The sequence below is a fragment of the Onychostoma macrolepis genome, chromosome 06 (genome assembly GCF_012432095.1).
Source record: "Onychostoma macrolepis isolate SWU-2019 chromosome 06, ASM1243209v1, whole genome shotgun sequence".
NCBI lineage: Eukaryota > Metazoa > Chordata > Actinopteri > Cypriniformes > Cyprinidae > Onychostoma > Onychostoma macrolepis.
The window spans coordinates 22,105,070-22,124,932 of NC_081160.1; the positions used below are offsets into that span (position 1 = coordinate 22,105,070).

Sequence of the window (19,863 nt, forward strand, 5' to 3'; positions counted from 1 at the left end):
TAAAGTGCATTTAAACTTTATGTTGTGTATTCTGTATTATGTACATTCCTGCCATGTATTTAATGTGTCAAAGATATTTTCGGTATTTTGTTCATCTTTTGTTCATTTTGTTTTCTACGTGCTATTTTGTGGTCGTTTTATTTAAATTGGATAATGTCAAAAACTAGAAGTTTAGGCCTGTGACCAGCTGTAGAAGACAAATGAGTGGAATTGCCTTTAGACCTTATGATTTATTTCTGTATCTACTTCTCAGTGGAAACCTTGCCATGCTGCTGTAGGCATGTTGTGTGAAATGAGATTGTAACATGATCAATATAGCTCTGCTTGAGTCCATTTCGCCTGCTTATCTTTTCTTTGTGCTGCTGCCATTTGTGGTCTTTGCTAAAAGGTTGTGGTACATATTTGGCTGCATATGCACTGTGGGATAAAAGTTCATGTCATAGATGCACACAGGCAGACTGATGCGCAATTTCTCTCTTTCAGAGTTGGAGTGGACCCTGACCAAGATCTTCAGCCATGTGGGGACAGCTTCCAGGTTCTTCAGGGAGTAAGTCTCAATATGTTTCTGTCCTCCTGCCAATGAAGCTTTTACCAAGTATTCTATTTTTGCTACAGACATGAGTGATGCTTAAAACTGTACAACAAAGGAAAAGTGTGCTAGTACTTAAATGATCAGTCTTATAATGTTCTCTAGACATACATTAAAGGAAGAATTTTGCAATGCCTTAGAAACCACCCAGGAACACCCAAGTATCGTGCTTTTGCACTAACAATTATCAGTAACATTTCTTTCAGAAAATGTGAAACTCTTCTGAATTGCTGCTACATCATCCTGTTCCTTTCACTCTTAAGACCTCATATGTAGCTACCCAAAAACCACACACAAATTCATTCTTCCGGTTTTTGGCCTCTAAAAAAAGGTGCACGCTTGCCTAAGATTCATTTGTGGAGCGATCTTTCGCAAGATAAATTAGACCTCTTCAAAAGTGGCCATTTAAACGACCTTGATGCCTCTTAGCTGTTTGCATGTTGTTTGAAACCCGTGGGTGTGTTTTTGAAGTACGAATACATGCACCAATACGGAGATACAAGTTGCTTTTTATATCATGAATTGTTACTGAAATTAGAATGGCAAAGCTAATTAGGAACAGACACCTTGGAAACTAATGACATTTCTGCTCTGTTCATCCTGGTTTAAACTAGTTCCATTATAGGCCAACGACAGAAATCGGATCAGTAGGACTCAGTTTTAGAAGATAACGCAAACTTCATGCACTGGTGGTGATATGAGCACTAAGGACCTCAAAACTGTGCTAGTACTTTGGTACAGAGTTGATGCTGAAAAAATAAAGATGTTGACGAGTGCTTGTGCTTATGACTGACCATATATTGTCACAGTTGGTTTATAGATGTATGAAATAAACAATCTGGGCCAGATTCACAAGTCTTCCTAAAGGGATACAGGGCTCTAGACTCATTTTTCCCACTGCTCACTCTTTTGCGACTAACTTTCTCAGTTGGTCGCACGAGCACATAATTTGGTCGCTATTTTTATTTTTTTTTGCTACAACATTTGATTAATCAATGCATGCTGATTAACTTTTATCATAGTTTATAGTTATATGGTAACGAAAGGGTTCGACATTCAACCCTTTTTCATCAGTGTTATTTGTGATTTAAATTTTGTGAACAGGAATTCCTCTTCATGCGCTTTCACTTTCAAATTCGTGATCTTGGTGTCACGTTTTACAAGAAAAGATAATTGTCTGTTTTGCTTATATCTATACACCTTTCACATTTTAAGACTAAAACAAAAGATGGATTCATTGTTATTCTTAACTAAAAAGCGCAACAACAATAAAACAGTAGGCTACAATGACTAACTAGCTTACGTAACCTTTATTAACAAAAAAACGAATAAGACAATGCATGGCATAGGATACATCACATGCTGTATTATATAGGCTACCGACTAATAATTTACAGAATGCTTAAGCACTGAGGAGTCAAATAAATAATAATAATAATAAAAATTAAGGAAAGCCTCCATACCGTGATGTGAAGACTGGTTGTCGCTGACAGGACTTGGACAGCATGCTTTTTTCCACAAGAATACCAACATGTTCACCTTCTCTGGTTTAAGAAGCGGTCTTTCATTTTAGTTTGAAAACCAAATCCTCCGATGCGCTCCATCCATGGCGCGCACCTTCGCGCTTGTGCCAACGCAGCGAGTATAAACCAGGCTCTACACCTGAAGCGCTCGCGCTGAAAGCACCTCTCTTCACGTGATCAGTGAAATCTGACTGCTGCTACAATGTGCCGCGGCTCTGCAGCGCACGCTGTATGAAGCAGACGCTTTGGAGCAGCTTAGACCATGCACTCGCACAAGTGTGACCACGTCTAATATTTACTCGCACATTCTCAAAAATTGGTCGCTGTCAGATAGTAAATTGTTGAACAGCCATTAGTGTGTTTCTGGGAAGTCGTTATTACCTGAAGAGAACGTGCTTAGAAGGTGAGGGGATCCACCTGGTCTCTTAAAGGTCTCTCTCTCTCTCTCTCTCCCCCCCCCCTCCCTCTCTCCCTCTCTCTCTCTCTCTCTCTCTCCCTTTTGATAACTCGTTTCCATCTGGAACACAAGCATCTGATAGTTACAAGTGTACTAGATTAAAAAAGTAAAACTTGGTATAAGCAATATATAGTCTATGTAACTTGTAATGCTTAATGTTTGAAACAACCCAGTAAATTAAACTTGGTGCCCTTTGGAAAGTAAAACAGTAACTTTCAGAGGTTATTTACAATGATGTAAAAAAGAAAAAGAAAAAAAGAATTCATGAGTTTAAAATACATTAACCTAAGAGGACTACAGTATACTGCAAATATGCACACTATGCAATATATATCTATTATAAGTTAGAAAATTAGAAGAAAATAATTTAGAAGAATTTTATTTGTAGGAATTCTTAATGTTTCAAATCCAGACCCTGATTTGTTAAAAGCAAAATTTGTGCATGCAGTTAATAAAAATAGATTATTATATTAATCAACAATGTTGTGGAAGAAATTGTATGATTTATGTCTTTATTACATTCCATTTTTTGTATTTAATTAGTTAATATTTTTATTTTTTATCAAGTAGTGTATTCACTAGCATATTACTTGTTGCCTTCATATCAAAATTGTGCAAATTTACTGAATTTCTTTGGTATAATGACAACCCTAAATCACATGTGTACAGTTTTACTTTTGTTAAAGTACACTTCTTGTCTTTGTCACGCATCTTATCATATTAACAGTGGTCCACACTATAGTGTTAACGCTAAAGGAATATAGCAAGCTTAGGGTAGGTTGCAGTATAGTGTTACTGTGAGCTTGTTTGTGATGCCGTTAATCTGTAATCTCTTTAAGTGCATTGAAACTGATGTTGAAGCTGAACTCGTGAGATTAGATGAACTGGGATAAATGTACTGGCAAGAGGTTTTACTACATGTACAAAGTCAGTAGATAAATATGGATGAATATTGAGTGTGTGCACTGTTATTTATGATAAACGGTTAAGTATCATGTTCCGTTCCACCCATTCAAAAGTTTGCAGACCATTTCTCCATATTGCCTGGTATTTATGTGGCCAGTAGTGGATTAACATTTGATAACACTAAAGGTGCAAACAGTACACATTTCGTAATATAATATAATGTAATATATTATATTATAATATGATATAATACAATACGATAAAATAAGATAATATAAGATGCAGTATCTCACAGAAGTGAGTACACCCCTCACATTTTTGTAAATATTTTATGTCTTTTCATGTGACAACACTGAAGAAATGACACTTTGTTACAATGTAGTGCACAGCTTGTATAACAGTGTTAATTTGCCCTCCCCTAAAAATAACTCAACACACAGCCATTAATGACTAAACAGCTGGCCACAAAAGTGAGTACAGCCCTAAGTGAAAATGTCCAAATTGGGTCCAATTAGCCATTTTCTCTCCCCAGTGTCATGTGACTCGTTAGTGTTACAAGGTCTCAGGTGTGAATGCGGAGCAGGTGTGTTACATTTGGTGTTATCACTCTCACTCTCTCATACTGGTCACTGGAAGTTCAACATGGCACCTCATGGCAAAGAACTCTCTGAGGATCTGAAAAAAAAGAATTGTTGCTCTACATAAAGATGGCGTAGGCTATAAGAAGATTGCCAAGACCCTGAAACTGAGCTGCAGCACGGTGGCCAAGACCATACAGCGGTTTAAAAGGACAGGTTCCACTCAGAACAGGCCTCGCCATGGTCGACCAAAGAAGTTGAGTGCATGTGCTCAGCGTCATATCCAGAGGTTGTGTTTGGGAAATATATGTATGAGTGCTGCCAGCATTGCTGCAGAGGTTGAAGGGGTGGGGGGGTCAGCCTGTCAGTGCTCAGACCATACGACGCACACTGCATCAAATTGGTCTGCATGGCTGTTGTCCCAGAAGGAAGCCTCTTCCAAAGATGATGCACAAGAAAGCCCGCAAACAGTTTGCTGAAGACAAGCAGACTAAGGACATGGATTACTGGAACCATGTCCTGTGGTCTGATGAGACCAAGATAAACTTATTTGGTTCAGATGGTGTCAAGCGTGTGTGGCGGCAACCAGGTGAGGAGTACAAAGACAAGTGTGTCTTGCCTACAGTCAAGCATAGTGGTGGGAGTATCATGGTCTGGGGCTGCATGAGTGCTGCTGGCACTGGGGAGCTACAGTTCATTGAGGGAACCATGAATGCCAACATGTACTGTGACATACTGAAGCAGAGCATGATCCCCTCCCTTCGGAGATTGGGCCGCAGGGCAGTATTCCAACATGACCCCAAACACACCTCCAAGACGACCACTGCCTTGCTAAAGAAGCTGAGGGTAAAGGTGATGGACTGGCCAAGCATGAGCATCTGTGGGGCATCCTCAAACGAAAGGTGGAGGAGCGCAAGTGTCTAACCTCCACCAGCGTCGTCATGGAGGAGTGGAAGATGACTCCAGTGGCAACCTGTGAAGCTCTGGTGAACAGTGCAGTGCTGGAAAATAATGGTGGCCATACAAAATATTGACACTTTGGGCCCAATTTGGAGATTTTCACTTAGGGGTGTACTCACTTTTCTGGCCAGCGGTTTAGACATTAATGGCTGTGTGCTGAGTTATTTAGAGGGGACAGCAAATTTACACTGTTATACAAGCTGTACACTCACTACTTTACATTGTAGCAAAGTGTCATTTCTTCAGTGTTGTCACATGAAAAGATCTAAAATATTTATAAAAATGTGAGGGGTGTACTCACTTCTGTGAAAAAAAAAAATGACACAATGCATTGAGTAAAAGGCAGACTTTTGACATTTAAAGTATCAGGTTTTGACAAACTCCAAACTGACAAACTCGATTGCAACATGCATTGTTGTTTGCTGTTCGCTACTGATGGAGTGATGTTCAGTCATACTGACTTCTAATGTCATTTTTAACATCTGTTCAGTTATTTACTTGTCTGCCACAATAATGATTTGTGCTTTAAATTATCTTAATTATTCAATATTTGCTAAAGTATATTATTTATTTATATGTATGTATGTATATATGTATATGTGTATGTGAAAAAGTTTGCATAACCCTGCTGTAAATTAAACAAATCACACTTACTTCCTCTTTCTCTCCTCAGGATGGAACCCAGTCAGAAGGACAGAGCAAGACCAAGCAAGAGAGCGCCTGGCTTTTTAGACTTTGGTATACTTTTGACCACAAGTATCCTTTTCAGCATGCCATTCACAACAACATACACTTGCACACTTTTGTGGTTTCGTCATTAGGATCTCAAGCACGGTTGAGCATTACTTCTCTTTCACAGTTGCTCTTCCGTGAGCCTAGCCAGTGAGATTACTTAGGCTCCATGCAAATGACTAGGAAAAAACATCTGCTCCCACACCACAGACAATGCCAAAAGAGAGAGACACATTGATGAAACCCACTAAAGCGGATCTAGATGAATTTAAATGCGGAGTGAGAGTGAGGAAAGGATGAATAATTCTGAGATTTCATAGGATAGCTGGTTTTGATCAGTGTTTGAGTTCCTCTGAGGCCTTAACTGAGCCTCTAAACCCCAGAACTGACAAACATCACCCTCCTTATGCAACTCCCACTCCAAAAAAAGCTCCAGTCTGAGCTCTGCACCTCAATACGAGCCGCTGGAAATGTCATTACTGCACAGAAAGTCAAATGAAATGGCTGCAGTCCGTTTTCACAAAGCCTACAAGTCCTGAATGAAGCAATCAATGATTCTTGAGCTCTTAACAGGGCCTGTCCACTGCAATTATTTATTTATTTATTTTTTTTACTGTAGCCATACCTTTTCAGCGAGACGGTTGTGGGTGGTGAGAGAAACAGAATGGCAAAGAAAGGGGTTTTATTTAGCTCACGGATGCTAGAAATAATGCTTAAAGGTGAAAGTAGCAGACACACACACATTTTCACACACACTTCTCAGTCCGCTTCCTGCACAGCTGTGTCTAGCCAGCTCCACATGTGGTGACTCACAGGTCCTCAGAGCTTATGTCAGATGTTTATTAGGAATCTTAGCTTGCGATTTTTCTCTGCGCCCACAGCCATGCTTGTCAGCTTACAAGTGTGCTGCCTTATTGTCACAACAACCTACCCAACAACATTCACTTCCTTTTGCACAGGCCCTCGGGAGTGAATTAAAGTGTGCTTTCCAAAAGGCCAGCTGCCTGTTTTATTTCTCTTTGTGTGCCAGACCATGCTATTGGACATCCTACAGAGATATTTTCAGTCTATACCTCTCTCTAACTCTTCAGGGGACATCCATATTATACGCTTCCAAATCCATCACGGGGTGTTCTTGGTTTCAAGCCATCGACACTTTACTGCCTCCTTCTCTATTTTTATCCCTGTCTGTCAAAAATAAAAAACCTCAGTATTGCTGCCAAATGCGTACTAGCTGTCCTGCTTAGAACTGTGCGCTGGACACTGAGTGAACTATTTAAGGGGATGATGATCTGTTTACTCCATGATTATGTGGCTGAGACTCAATCATATCTGTTCCTAGATGAGCGCTTGCTGCTGCCATGCTGAATTTTTGGAGCTTCCATTATAAGCAATGCTATTTTTGAATGGTTTGAATTGATTGGCTGTTTTGAAATGTTTGACTTGGATGAATGTCGGAAGTCTTGCAGTCATTGTTGATTTGTGGCTGTTATGAATTAACTAGTTTAGCCATAAAAGATTTCATCATTTACTTTACCAGAGTGCTTTGAGACTGTCCAAGCTGCTCTTTTGCATACAGTTAAAGTTAATAGAACTGGGTCTATGAAAAGTTTTTGGAATTGGTAGAGAATATAGGGTATTATAGGGTATGATTGGCTAATGTGAGTACTGCATGACGTTGACTTTACCATACCTGCAAGATTTCAATTGTTTTTGGAATTGAAAGTAAATGTAGTAACATTTTTCAACCATATTTCAGTCCAGTGTGACGCATCTTCCTGGTTCACATCTGTTTCCCTTAACACAAGTACAGTTACCTAAAACCTATCCTGACCCATAGCGGTCCCCCTTTGACCTCTACTCTGCCGGCCTGCTGCGGTCCTCTGGCTCGTTGTCTGACCAGCCCCCAGGCCTATGAGGTAAGACCACATACGCACACGCAGTTATTAAATCAGTCAGTTTGCTAGATATATTAAAAAAAATAATAATAATTATCAAAAATATTAAAAAGGAATCAATGAAATTTGGGGAAATATTATATATTTATATAATTTATTTTTGTTTAATTGATTTTATTATGTTTTATATAAAATAAATTATTTTTGAACTATTTATTTATGAAATGGATGTTTATTCATCTTTTCAAATTGTAATATATCTGTTTATTTAGTATCTTTCAAATTTTAATAGATTTATATTAATTTATAAATTATTGTAATTATAATATATATAATATAATATAATTTTCTATATAAGATCAATTATATTTGAACAATTATTTATGAAATAGGTTTATATCTGTATTTATTATCTTTAAAATTTATTTATATATATATATAATAAAATGAAAATCAATTAAATATAAAATGAATATAAATATAATAATAATAATAATTTTAATTAATTGATTTTTAATATATACCGCCTTAATTCAAAATATCCACTAACAAGGTAGATCCAAACTGATACATTTTAGAATTAACCCAATGCCTATATTATCAAAACGGTCCCTTATTTGCTAGTAGATTGGTCATTACTTCAAACTGCACTTTGCCATGTTTCTAAGGAAGTAACTTATTCTGAGTTCCTCAACAGCTAGCTTTGGTTTCCATAGCTTGCTTTTTAATGTTGTTGCTGCTCTGTGAAACCCCGTTTGAAAAGAAAAGAGAGAAAGACAGACACACAAAAGCACTGAGGCTTTTAGACTGGACACAGACCCGAAGGAAGACGCATTCAGTGTGCGCCTGGTCACAAAAGGGCCTTTCATGATGCCACTCTGATGATGGTGAGCCCGAGAGGCGTTCCAGTATCTCAAGCATGGAGAACACAGTTATTCACAGCGGTCACAGGCCCATTCACTCCTGCAAATTCCCCTATTCATCACAATGTTAGTACTGTAGCTCAGCCTGCTTGGCTGTGCTCACAAACATCTTACAGTCTTACATTGTGCTGTTGGGTCACAATGAGCTAAATGTCCTGCAGAACTGCTTGACCGCCCACCTCTCTCCCATGTAACACAATTATGCCCCTCATAGCCGTAGCATATGGTATGGTGTGAATACGAGCAAAGAGTTTTTGTAGACCTATAATGAAAATGGTTCTTCCCTCAGAACATGAGTCATGATGTTTGTGTTACATACATCCTTTTAAACTGGGTCAGTTCATCTAAATACCCCGGTTTGTCTGTCTTTATATATTTCTATTCCTCTCTTTCTGTCTTGATTGTTTTCTCTAGGTCCTCCTAATACCCGCCATGTGTATCTAAGTTCACTGTCTCTTTTTTTTTTTTTTTTTAATTTGAATTGCATTTTTTTTGTTTTGTTTTGCTCTTTTTATTTCACCCCAGCTCTCCCTCTCTGTTCCACAGTCTATGTCTAGATTTCATTTTCATATTCACTTCCTCCATCAGTTTTATTAGTCGCTGGCTTGTTAAATCTGAAAAATATATATTTTTTTGTTGATTTATTGTCTTAACTTATGCTTAATTTTTTGCGTTTAATTTTGCTGCCAGTTTTTCTTTGGTTGTTATTTATTTCCTCTGGTTAAATCCATTTTGTATGGTTTCAAATGTGAATAACAGGTTTTTTCATTCGTGCAGTTTCCTCTGTTTAAAGGTCTTTTGTGTTGAACTTTTGTTTTGTTTGTTTTGTTCCTATATCACTTTATTTTGAAGAGCACTTGGGCAGAATAGTTCTCTTAATGATAATGGTTCATTTATGGAGGTTAAGTATGGGATAAAGTACTGTTTGCCAGTCATTGATGCAAAATATGCAACACTTACTGTTGTTCTGTTCCTGTGTTTTGATTAGGCAAGAATTGTTTCCAAGAGTGATTTTTACTGTTGATTTGGCTTCTTATGGAACAGTTTTCAGTGGTGAAGCAAAAATACACAGAATAATGGTCCATACTAGTGTAGGGTTCTTGCATGTTTTAAAAAGTACTAAAAAAGTCCAAAAAAATTTGCCCTTCCAAAAATTGAGGCTTTAAAACGTAAAGGTAAATTCGTAAAGTCAAGTATTAAATGTTCCAATATAAATATCTAAATATCCTTAAGTCAAGATACATTTACAGTTGCAAATTAAAGATATTAAGTTGTTTTGAGAAATTGAACAAAATTAAATGATTTTTCTCTTTGAATAATGCTCTTGTTTAATCAAATGTTTTGATCAATTTCTAATAAAACAAATAAATGTATGCTGATATAAGAATCTTTAGACATTTGTACTCAAATTAAAGTAAGGAATTAAAGTAATAAGAAATTAAAGTAGTTTTTTCAAATTAAAGTTGTATTTTCGAACTTTAAAGCGTTGCTAATACAAGACAAAACCTTTATAAAACCTGTAAAACCCTGTTTTATATATATATATATATATATATATATATATATATATATATATATATATATATATATAAAACAGGGTTTTACAGGTTTTATAAAGGTTTTGTCTATATATCTAGAGCCTTTGAGAGCTTAAACAGGTGATTTTCATGGGCTAAATCACACCACCTCAAACCATTAACATGGAACAGGCATTATTTAGATCCTTCTCAAAGGATTTAGCAGCAGCTATATGTGAAGCTAACTGTTGCGTAACAGAGTTTAGTTTGTTTGATCTGTTGGCACACAGTGTAATCCTCTGGTGTAATTGTGCCTCAGTGAAAACCCCCTTCAGTAGCACCCAGTGATTCTATGAAGTACCACTAAACCCAGTGATCTGTGAATGGCAAGCCTTGACTGTGGGAGATGCTTTATTGCAGAATGTTTGTCACATATGCATCGTGTGAACAGAGTTTTGCTTTTTTGCAGACATTGCTTATGCCGCCTTCAAGTCCACCTGGGAAGCTCCTACATTTGTGTTTTATTATTGCGATGACTCTGTTCAGATCAGAAATATATGGAAGCCCGTTTCCGCCACTGAATAAAAATTTAAAAAGATTATTGCGACTTTTTATCTCACAACACAACTTTTTTTCACATAATTGAGAGATATAAACTCACAATTGCAAGTTATAAAGTCAGAATTGCGAGAGAAACTCGCAATGTTTTTTTTCTCGCAATTGTGAGTTTATATCTTGCACTTCCGACTTTCCTTCTCAGAATTGTGAGATATAAACTCGCAATTGCGAGCTATAAAGTCCAATTTTGAGGGGGAAAAAAGACTATCTTCTCAGAATTGCGAGTTTGTATCATGCAATTCTGAGAAAAAAAGTACGAATTGTGAGAGAAAAAGTCGCAACTACTTTTTTAAAATGTATTATTATTTTTTTTTATTCAACGGTCTTCCATAGAAACAAGATAGTATAAACTTAAAAATTTTAAAAATCTACAGCAAAAGATCTTTTTTTTTTTTCTGCGCAGAAAGCTCAAGTAAATGTCAGTCACTTTTACAAAACTGACATGATTCATGCTTGATGTCTTATAAATAAATTATTTTCACGAAGCAAACCTAACATGTGAGTCATTAGCTTACTTAACATCAGTTGTTTATGAGCTCTGTTGTATATAGTAATTATTAATAATGCAGTAAATATAGCCAAAATGTAAAGGGTGTGTATTATTTTTCGACAATTAAACATTACACTTTTTTTTTTTTTTTTTAAATCTCAAGAAAATCTTAATTTTTCAATTTTTTCTTATTAATGTATCTAATCTATTTTAAGAAATTGTTTTTTTTTAACTAAAGACTTTTTCTTTCTTCTATTTTTGCACTTACATTACATTTACGAGGCTTTCTATCCCCCCCCCCCCTATTTTTTTAGATCTTTTTTTCTTTTGTTTCTAAATCTCAAGACATACCTTGTCAAAAATATTTGCTACCGTCTACACGGCCGTTCTAATATTACAGTTTTACCATTTGAATATTGTTGAGAATACTGTTTCTCCCTTTCTAATCATGACTTAGTTGGTCATTCATGTACACATAACTTGTCATACAATATTCCCATTGACACTTGAAGGCTGCATTACACACAGGTAAGTGTTAATTTTATCTTTGCACAAGGACATAAGTGTATTTTTCTTTTTATTCTGTCGTCTTGTGACTCCACAGTGTCCCTCATGAACCTTTGTGCTGAGCTTGAACAGTGTTTGTGCGTATGTGTGTGTTGAAGCATCCCGTCCTCCTCCCTTCATGTCCGACTTGTCACTGTGCTCCGCAGAACCATGAGCCGCTGCGAGACAATGACTCAGACCTCATCCTGAACGAAGGAGACCTGACGCTGACCTATGGTGACACAGCCATCACAGCCAATGGGGCCTCGTCCTCCTCTGGCCCCGAAGGATCAGGCGGCAGCTGGGGTGTGAACGGCAAACGCAGCGACAGCACGTCAGAGGATGCTCTGGAGCGAGAACTGGACACGCGTGAACATGAGCTCTTGAGCCGCGGCACACGTCTCGTTTTCCCCATGGAGGACCACGCTTGACCCCGCCTCCCAAACCTTAAACCACGCCTCCCTGCGCTCCATACCTCCACTTTTCTTGCACATTAATCCATCGGACCACCCACGACCCCTCCAAAGATCTCATGCAGGGGGTCTTAACACTCAAGGGAACCGAAAGATGGAGATCAGGAGGGTTTATTCTCAGAGAAACGGAGGCGACATAATTGATGCTGTGGCAGACTCGATTCTGAGTCTGCTCCTGAAAATGTGATTTGTGGAAGAAAAAATATAAAAAACTGTATATCAGACAGCTTTGGACACTGATTGTCCTTATGATGAGGGATTGATACTGAATGGTCTCTGCTGCCCTAAACATTCACATTCATACAGTCTCTCACACACACACACTGCCCGCCTCATATTAACATTTTAGCTTAATCATTTTTTGTTTTCTGTTAGCATTGCTGCTACAAACTGGAAATATGATTGACAAATATGATTGAGCCAGTATTTTAGTTTTGTATGAACAGCCAGTATTTAATTTGCATTTAAATGCTCGTCTTTCCCATCAGGCGAATAAGCAAGCAGCTCATAATGTTTGTAAATATTCCATGGCAGTGGTGCTTGTGAAAGCTCACAAACACAATGGCAACATTGACATGAGTGCATGCTCATCTCATGACTGCATACGGGAACCTTGTAATACTTAACTCTAGTGAGTTGGAGTTTACACTTCCTGCAGTATCTTGGTTGTATGAACGCCAAATTGACGTGCCGGTCGCTGTAAATATGAATGTTGATCTGCACAGCCGTGAGACTTTTTTTTTTTTTTTTTTGAACAGCTGGATGCAACCAGAGTGTATGAGCCGTGCACTTTAGCTGCAGCTGAGCTGCAGTCCTTGCATGTTTTGCTTTATTATATTAGCATATTAACCACTTGCACACTCGCAGCCAGAATTTGAGATGCAGAACGGTGTAATTATCAAGGAGTCTTCAGATCTGCATCAAACATTCCTTTTGCGCCTCCTCAAATTAGAATGTTCTTGAAGGTGGATTTTTCCACGTGTACGAGTTGCTGCTATATAGCAGTCGGCGATTCTGAAATCAGGAATCTGGTGTGTTGACCCGGCTGTTTGTGTGTTCATACAGTAACCGGGTGGCCTTGTGCCAGTAACCGCCAATGCGCATTCCTTCCATCCTCCATGTCTAGAAATGAATCATGTTAATGAATGCAAGTCTAAAGTCCGAGAGTTTAGTAAATAACTAACTTACAGATGTTGGAAATAAGTCATCATTCATTCCGATTTATACTCGACACAATAAACTAACTTTGCACTCTTTCCATTCAGTAACCTTTACAACGGTCTGCACTTGCGCCTGTCTGTTTGCTTGAGGTGTGCGAGGAAATGCATCACTTCAGCGTAAACTAGTTCAACATCTGATCAGAACATAAATGTGAATCAAGGAGATTTGCACTATTTATGTGGAGTTTCGGCTAGCACATGAGCCTTGCGGGCTTCATGGCAATCGCGGTTTGAGGTGCAGAACCTTAAACTGGCTGTAGCAAAAGACTGAATTCACATGTAATCCGGCTAAGAAGTCACTCCTCCTCTGAATGACTCTTTCAACCTGTCTGATAGCTTTTTTTTTTCTGAACATACTATGGTGGACTTGTGTGTACCTTCAGGATATGTATCTCCCTCCTGTAGCATTCATCTTTTACTTGCTGTTCTGCATGTCAGTATATAAACAAACAACAAAAATCCATAATCAAGCTGCTGTTTTTTTGTCTGTGATGTATGAAACACCAAAACACTCAGTTTTCCCATTTGAATCCCTATTAAGATTCACTCAGCCTGTTAAATAATGTGGGAAAAAAACTGTGGTATGGATTGTAGTTTATCAATTGTACGTTTACAAAAAAAAAAAGCCAATGTATCAGTGGGCTACAGTAGCAATACCCAAGTAAGGTATTTGATTTATTTTATATGTCATTAAATAATAAGAATAATAAAACGAGAAAACTAGTGTTTACAACAAAAAGTATACAAGCTTTATTTATAAATAACAGATTTGTTCATTTATTAATTAATTCTGATGGTAATTCTGATGGTAACTTTCGAGTAAATGTTGTTTAAAATGACAAAACAACGTTAACATAATGATAATAGTGTCAATGTTGTAAAAGCGCAAAAACACCTGTGTCCTCATGATTGTGTGTTTTAGTTTTAGATGAGGCGTTCTGCCTATTTAACTATTCAAATTGCAATCCTATCCTCTTCATACACAAATGACCACAACATTTTGCACAGTTTAACAGCCCAGTGCAGACTTCGTACGAAAAGAACAAACTGGTGATGTCCAGGGGAAACTGGGAAATCTCACACCAGTGGGAGTGTTCAGACTTGGGGAGAGAAATCAGGATTCTTTCTCCACCTTTTACTCTAGATCTTTAGTTCACTGAATTGCACTTTATGCTTCACAGAAGCTCTGCATTTGTGTTTTTTTTGGGCAGTACCACAGAAACTGGAGTGTCCTTGATGCATAATCCTCTTTTCATACATTGTTGATGAATACAGGAATACTTCATTATGAAATCCTCCCAGCGAACTGAACACTCAGTGGGATGTCTGTCTGTCTCCAGCATGTAAAGACTCGGTCTTGTATGTCTGATTATGGGCTGCTGGGGATTGGGCAGGGATTATTGCGGATGAAATCTGGAACGTGTTTCCACTCTTGTTATTGTTAGTCTTTTTTTTACAGGAGTCTTGTCAGTATCACTTGAGGTCGATGGGTTTGTGAGTGTTTCTCTTCTGTCGTCTACTCTGCACCCCGTGACGGCACTGTGAGGGAGATCTCGGGGTGCTGCCCCTCAGCTGCATCGGTGTCGTACCTTCTGGTGTAGCTTCATAGCAGGCTGTTCCCCCTCTGTCCTCCTGTTCCTCCAGCACATCAGGCTTCTACAGCAAAGAGGGAAACATAACTTAGTTTTTTTTTTTTTTTTTTAGCTTTGTTATTGATATGGACAGGAGATATTGGGATGTTTACTGAAAACAATGATTTTGTATAGAATGTCAACAAAGTGTAGTTATAAAAGTACAGTGTAATTTCTGCATTGCTAGTATTTGTCACAGTTTTTTAAATTGAAACAATGTGGTTCCTATAGGCCTACTCATACTGGAAGCAAATATTAGTTTAATAGTTATTAGTATAATATGAACAGCTATATTATTTTCTAGCATTTAAATTATTATAAATATATTTAAATATTTGTACATTTTTATTAACCCTCTAAGACAATGTATTATTATTATTATTATTATTATTGGTAGTATTATATTTTAAGTTACATTAATACAATAACGGTAATAATAATGTTAAATTATATAATTAATCTGATATTTATAATTAAATTAGATTAATTATATAATTAATAATATACTAATGTTGTTTCTATCACCCCCCCCAAAACAGATCAGAAGTCATTTTTGATTGTTATTATTGGATTAATAATTAATTAATTACAAGATTTTAGTTGTTGTGACACCCAAGCAATCAAAAGCTTTTCAAAAATATTATACAAGTCATATTTGAAAATAAGCTTGTGATGAGTCCTAGATCTCGGAGTTTCCCTTATCTGATATAATAATTAAATATTTTATTAATAATTAATTACTAGCTTTTTGTTGTCGTGACACCCAAGCAATCAAAAGCTTCTCAAAAATATACACAAGTCACATTTGAAAATAAGCCAGTGATGAGTTCTAGGTCTTGGAGGTTGCCTCATCTGGTACTGGGGGACACTTGAGGTCTGCACTGGTCAAGCCGTTTGCGTCTGCTGCAAACATGTCTAAGTGTAGTCATGGCAGAGCCCTCACAGATTGAGCTGGTCCCTCCAGGGACTAACCAAAACAAAGCAGTCCCTATTTAAGCCTGTTCCAACCACGTGTGGTAGGTCTGTTAGGTCACACCAGCCCCCCCCTCATCACATGACGCTGATAGCAATAACAAAGAAGCCTGTATCATGATCCATCGCTCTGTTATACAGCACCGTTTACATGAAATCAGACTCGAGCATGATGGCTAATTGATTTGATGCGTGCCGCTGTCGGATATTTTTACAGTACTGAGAGGATATTTATATGTTGTGCTGACTTGACTTACAGGATTTTTAACCATTATACCGGCTACAGCAAGAGTGAAACTGATCATTTTGCTGACCCAGGTCTGTTTGGAAATGACAAAATTGGGCCTCCATACAACTTCCACTTCCCTGAGTTGAAGAGGACAGTATTAACCCTATGACTTCACTGGCACCATGTACTATCGGTTTCAGACTGAATTGATGACACCGGCTAAACTCCTCTTCTATTGTCTCTAATTAATGTTCACAATCATTAAATGCTGAATATAGTGCACTGATTCTGCACTTTTGCCCTCGACAGTGTTTTTACAGTTACTGACTGAAATGGTACACTTTAATCCAAGGTCTTGTATGTTAACATTAGTTCTTAAAAATAGCTAATATAACAACAAACACTATATTTACAGCATTTATCTTGGTTAACATTTCTACATACACAAACATTAACACTAAACAATAGTATATTTATAAATGATCATTAATCTAGTTAAAACCTGTTGTTTATGATATATAATACATTACCTAATGTTAATAAATTGAACCACTGCTCAACAGTGTTCCCAATGGTAAAAAAATAAAATTTTGCACGTGAATCGATGATGTTGACACATTTTAGCTAAACGAGAAACTAACTGAAATCTATAACTTTCGTTGAACATTATAAAATCAAACTTGGTTCTCCGAAGAGAGATTGTATGTATCATTATACAGATCAGAAGTGACACCTTCAACCTTTGATATAAAGCTGTCAGTGACTCAGTGTATGTGCATGGCATTCACATATACTGCATAACAGCACACTGCCAATAAAATCAATTTAAATCTTTACAACTACAGTAGTTGCAGTGTTGCATAATCGATCTTGGACTCGCACTCCTCTTATCTAATGGGTAGAAGCATTAATGTATAGTCGTGCTAGATGAATGTAAAACTCACCCATCTAACAAATTTAAACTCGGAGCTAATCTAAAGCAGCCCGAACACATGCCCCATCTTATCATGGATCTGTTTGACCTAATAAAGAGTAGTAGAACACAGTGACCCTGTTACACATATTACATGTAAATATCATTAAATTATAATAAATGAAGGGCAATTCCCCTAAAAGTATATTATAAAGTATATATAATCCATAGTACTTTTCTTTTAGATTTAAAATCAGCTTTACAAAACAACACGTTAATTCTGTACTTATGTAACTGTATTTCCCTTAATAAAGTACTATATGCAGTACATCTTACAGTGATGGTATCAGATGTAATAGTATGGCACTTTAATATATATATATGGCTTTCAATGAATACTGTAATGCATATACTGATACTAATTCAGTTACCTTATAAAAATGTACAGTGGCAGTGCCATGATACAGTTCAAAAGTTTGGGGGTGGCAATTTTTTAAAAGAAGTCTCTTATGCTCATCAAAGCTGCATTTATTTGATCAAAATACAGTAAAAACAGTAATATTGTTAAGTATTATCACAATTTAAAAGCATTATTTTTCAGGAATAGGCATTAATCCAGTCCTTAGTGTCACACAATTCTTCAGAAATCATTCTGATTTGGTGCTCATGACACATTTATTATTATTATTATTATTATCAATGATTGAAACAGTTGTGCTGGGTAATACTTTTTTTAGAAAGTGTGATAGGTTTTTTTCAGGATTCTTTGATGAATAAAAAAGTTAAAAATAGCATTATAATAGCAAATAAGCATGAGTAGAAATACTTTTGTAACAATATAAATGCCTTTACTGTAACTTTTGATCAATTTAATTTGTCCTTGCTGAATAAAAGTAATTAATAATAATAAACTGACCCCAAACGTTTGACCAGAAATGCTATGGGGGTTACAATGGTTTCTTTGCCAAAAACCATATAACTTTTCTGTTGGTTTTAAAGGCATAGTTCACCAAAAAATAAAAATACTGCTATTTACTCAACTAAGTTCTGGGACCATAGTTAGTTGACACCAAGTCACATTTTTTGACCTTTTTGTTGACATTCAGACACGTACACATACCATAAACTCATGTTTTGGTGGTTTTAGGTCTTGTCCAGGTTCCTCTTCTGATAACCCAGCTGTCTCATGACCTCGCTGCAGTAGGCTTCAACCTGGTTCACCTGCTCCACGTTCAGCCTTTCCCTCCAGGCGTAAATAGCCTCTTTGGCATCTCTGGATGATATGAGGAAAGGTTTATCCGAGGAATAGCCGTGTCCGTGGGTCATGTTCACCACAAACTTCTCCATGGCCGGAGAAAGGGTGAGGTTGGAGAACCGATAGAGCCTCTGGAGCTCGCCAACGGGTCTGAGGACCAGGTCTTCGTATCTCAGCTGCATGTAGTTTCGCTTCACCCACGGAGGAGCGTTCATAACGAGCAACATGTCGTTGAGCCAGTTATCGCATATTAACTCCATCGCGCTCGAGACGTAGTTCTCTGCTCTATGGACCCTGTTGCTAGGCACCAGAAGGCGCTTGTATTTGTCGCTCTGCTTCTTGCTCCTCAGCACCTGTATGCTCTCCTTCACCAGAGCCAGTTTAGACTTCAGCCGAGAATTATGCACGGCTCGGGGGTCGCGAAACAACTGGACTATCTGGAGGTTGATGGCGGGGTCTCGCATGAGGGGAACCAGAACCGCCAAATCTAAAACCCGCACGTCTTTGATGACCATCACAGGGTACTTTTTGCACTCTTTCTCCAGCTCTTTGAGGTCTCTGGGGTGGCATTTGCTACACACGTCTCCTTGAACTAAACCAATTTCGTGTTTTTTATACGCTTTGCAGAGAGGCTCGGAGCAAATGACCTTGTTGGTTTTCCATCCGAAAATAAAAGAGGTGGTTACGTTGGACGAGCCTGCGTAGAGTTTTAACACTGAGAAATCACATCTAAACAGAGAGTTCATCATGTCTCTCACTGCACCTTGTAAACTGCCCGCATCCCCGGGATAAAGCGCCTGCCACATATTCCACATGGGCTCGTATAAATAAAACACATCAGGATGCTGATTAAATAATTCCCCTAAAAAAGAAGAGCCTGTCCTCCAGGTTGCGTGGAGGTATATGTGCGTTCTGGACTGACTCCTGTTGCCGGAGTCCTCCACCTCCGTTGAGTTGCCAGTCCTGGTGCTACTCCACAGGGCGATGGTGCTCTCCAGATCGGGACACTTTTGTTGCTGATATCCATCTTTAATGTGGGACGATTTGCTCCGGTAATCTAGTACGTAGGGAATTAAAAGAAGCGCCACGGAGTATCCTAGAATTAAGATGATGTATTTTTTCTGAAGCCTTCTCTTCATGGCCTCAGCGGAGTGAGAGACGCGGATCAAGGCGAACTGAGGCGCCTGCCTCGATGAATACTGTTAGATTACAGCAGTAAACTTTAGAGGGTGGAATCTTTTACAGCCGTAATGCCTCAAGTCCCGCCTCCTCTGCCAGGATTGGCTAGCGGGAATTGCTCACAAGAGGATTGTGATTGGATAGTTAGGAAGTCACTCATATAGCCTGAAGGGCGGGGGCGGGGGCGGGTGCGGGGAATTACGCCAACCTCGACTACCTACCAAAATATGAGCACAGTTTATTTTAATGTAAAT

The 19,863-nt window shown here is 37.9% G+C and overlaps 2 protein-coding genes across 3 annotated transcripts in view; one reads left to right on the forward strand and one right to left on the reverse strand.

The window, feature by feature from the left end:
* The window catches only part of slc9a7 (solute carrier family 9 member 7), a 44,087-nt gene extending 29,938 nt beyond the window's left edge, over positions 1-14,149 (forward strand). Inside the window, exons 14-17 of one of the 2 annotated variants that reach the window (XM_058777956.1) lie at positions 484-547; positions 5,687-5,769; positions 7,559-7,664; positions 11,905-14,149. In XM_058777956.1, the coding sequence (XP_058633939.1) occupies positions 484-547; positions 5,687-5,769; positions 7,559-7,664; positions 11,905-12,168 (517 nt within the window). In that variant the 3' untranslated portion in view covers positions 12,169-14,149. The remainder of the gene's footprint in view (positions 1-483; positions 548-5,686; positions 5,770-7,558; positions 7,665-11,904) is intronic. The other variant, XM_058777957.1, reaches the window with a different exon arrangement.
* Positions 12,920-19,753, reverse strand: chst7 (carbohydrate (N-acetylglucosamine 6-O) sulfotransferase 7). Its single transcript, XM_058777955.1, has 2 exons — positions 18,296-19,753; positions 12,920-15,086 (listed from the first exon to the last, which is right to left on the reverse strand). The coding sequence occupies exon 1, from the start codon at positions 19,567-19,569 to the stop codon at positions 18,319-18,321; it is 1,251 nt and encodes a 416-aa protein (XP_058633938.1). The 5' UTR covers positions 19,570-19,753; the 3' UTR covers positions 12,920-15,086; positions 18,296-18,318.
* Positions 19,754-19,863: the final 110 nt, after the last annotated feature.

What these genes read in the sequence shown, in the direction of transcription:
- chst7 (XM_058777955.1), bottom strand. Translation starts at nt 19,569, where the DNA reads ATGAAGAGAAGGCTTCAGAAAAAATACATCATCTTAATTCTAGGATAC.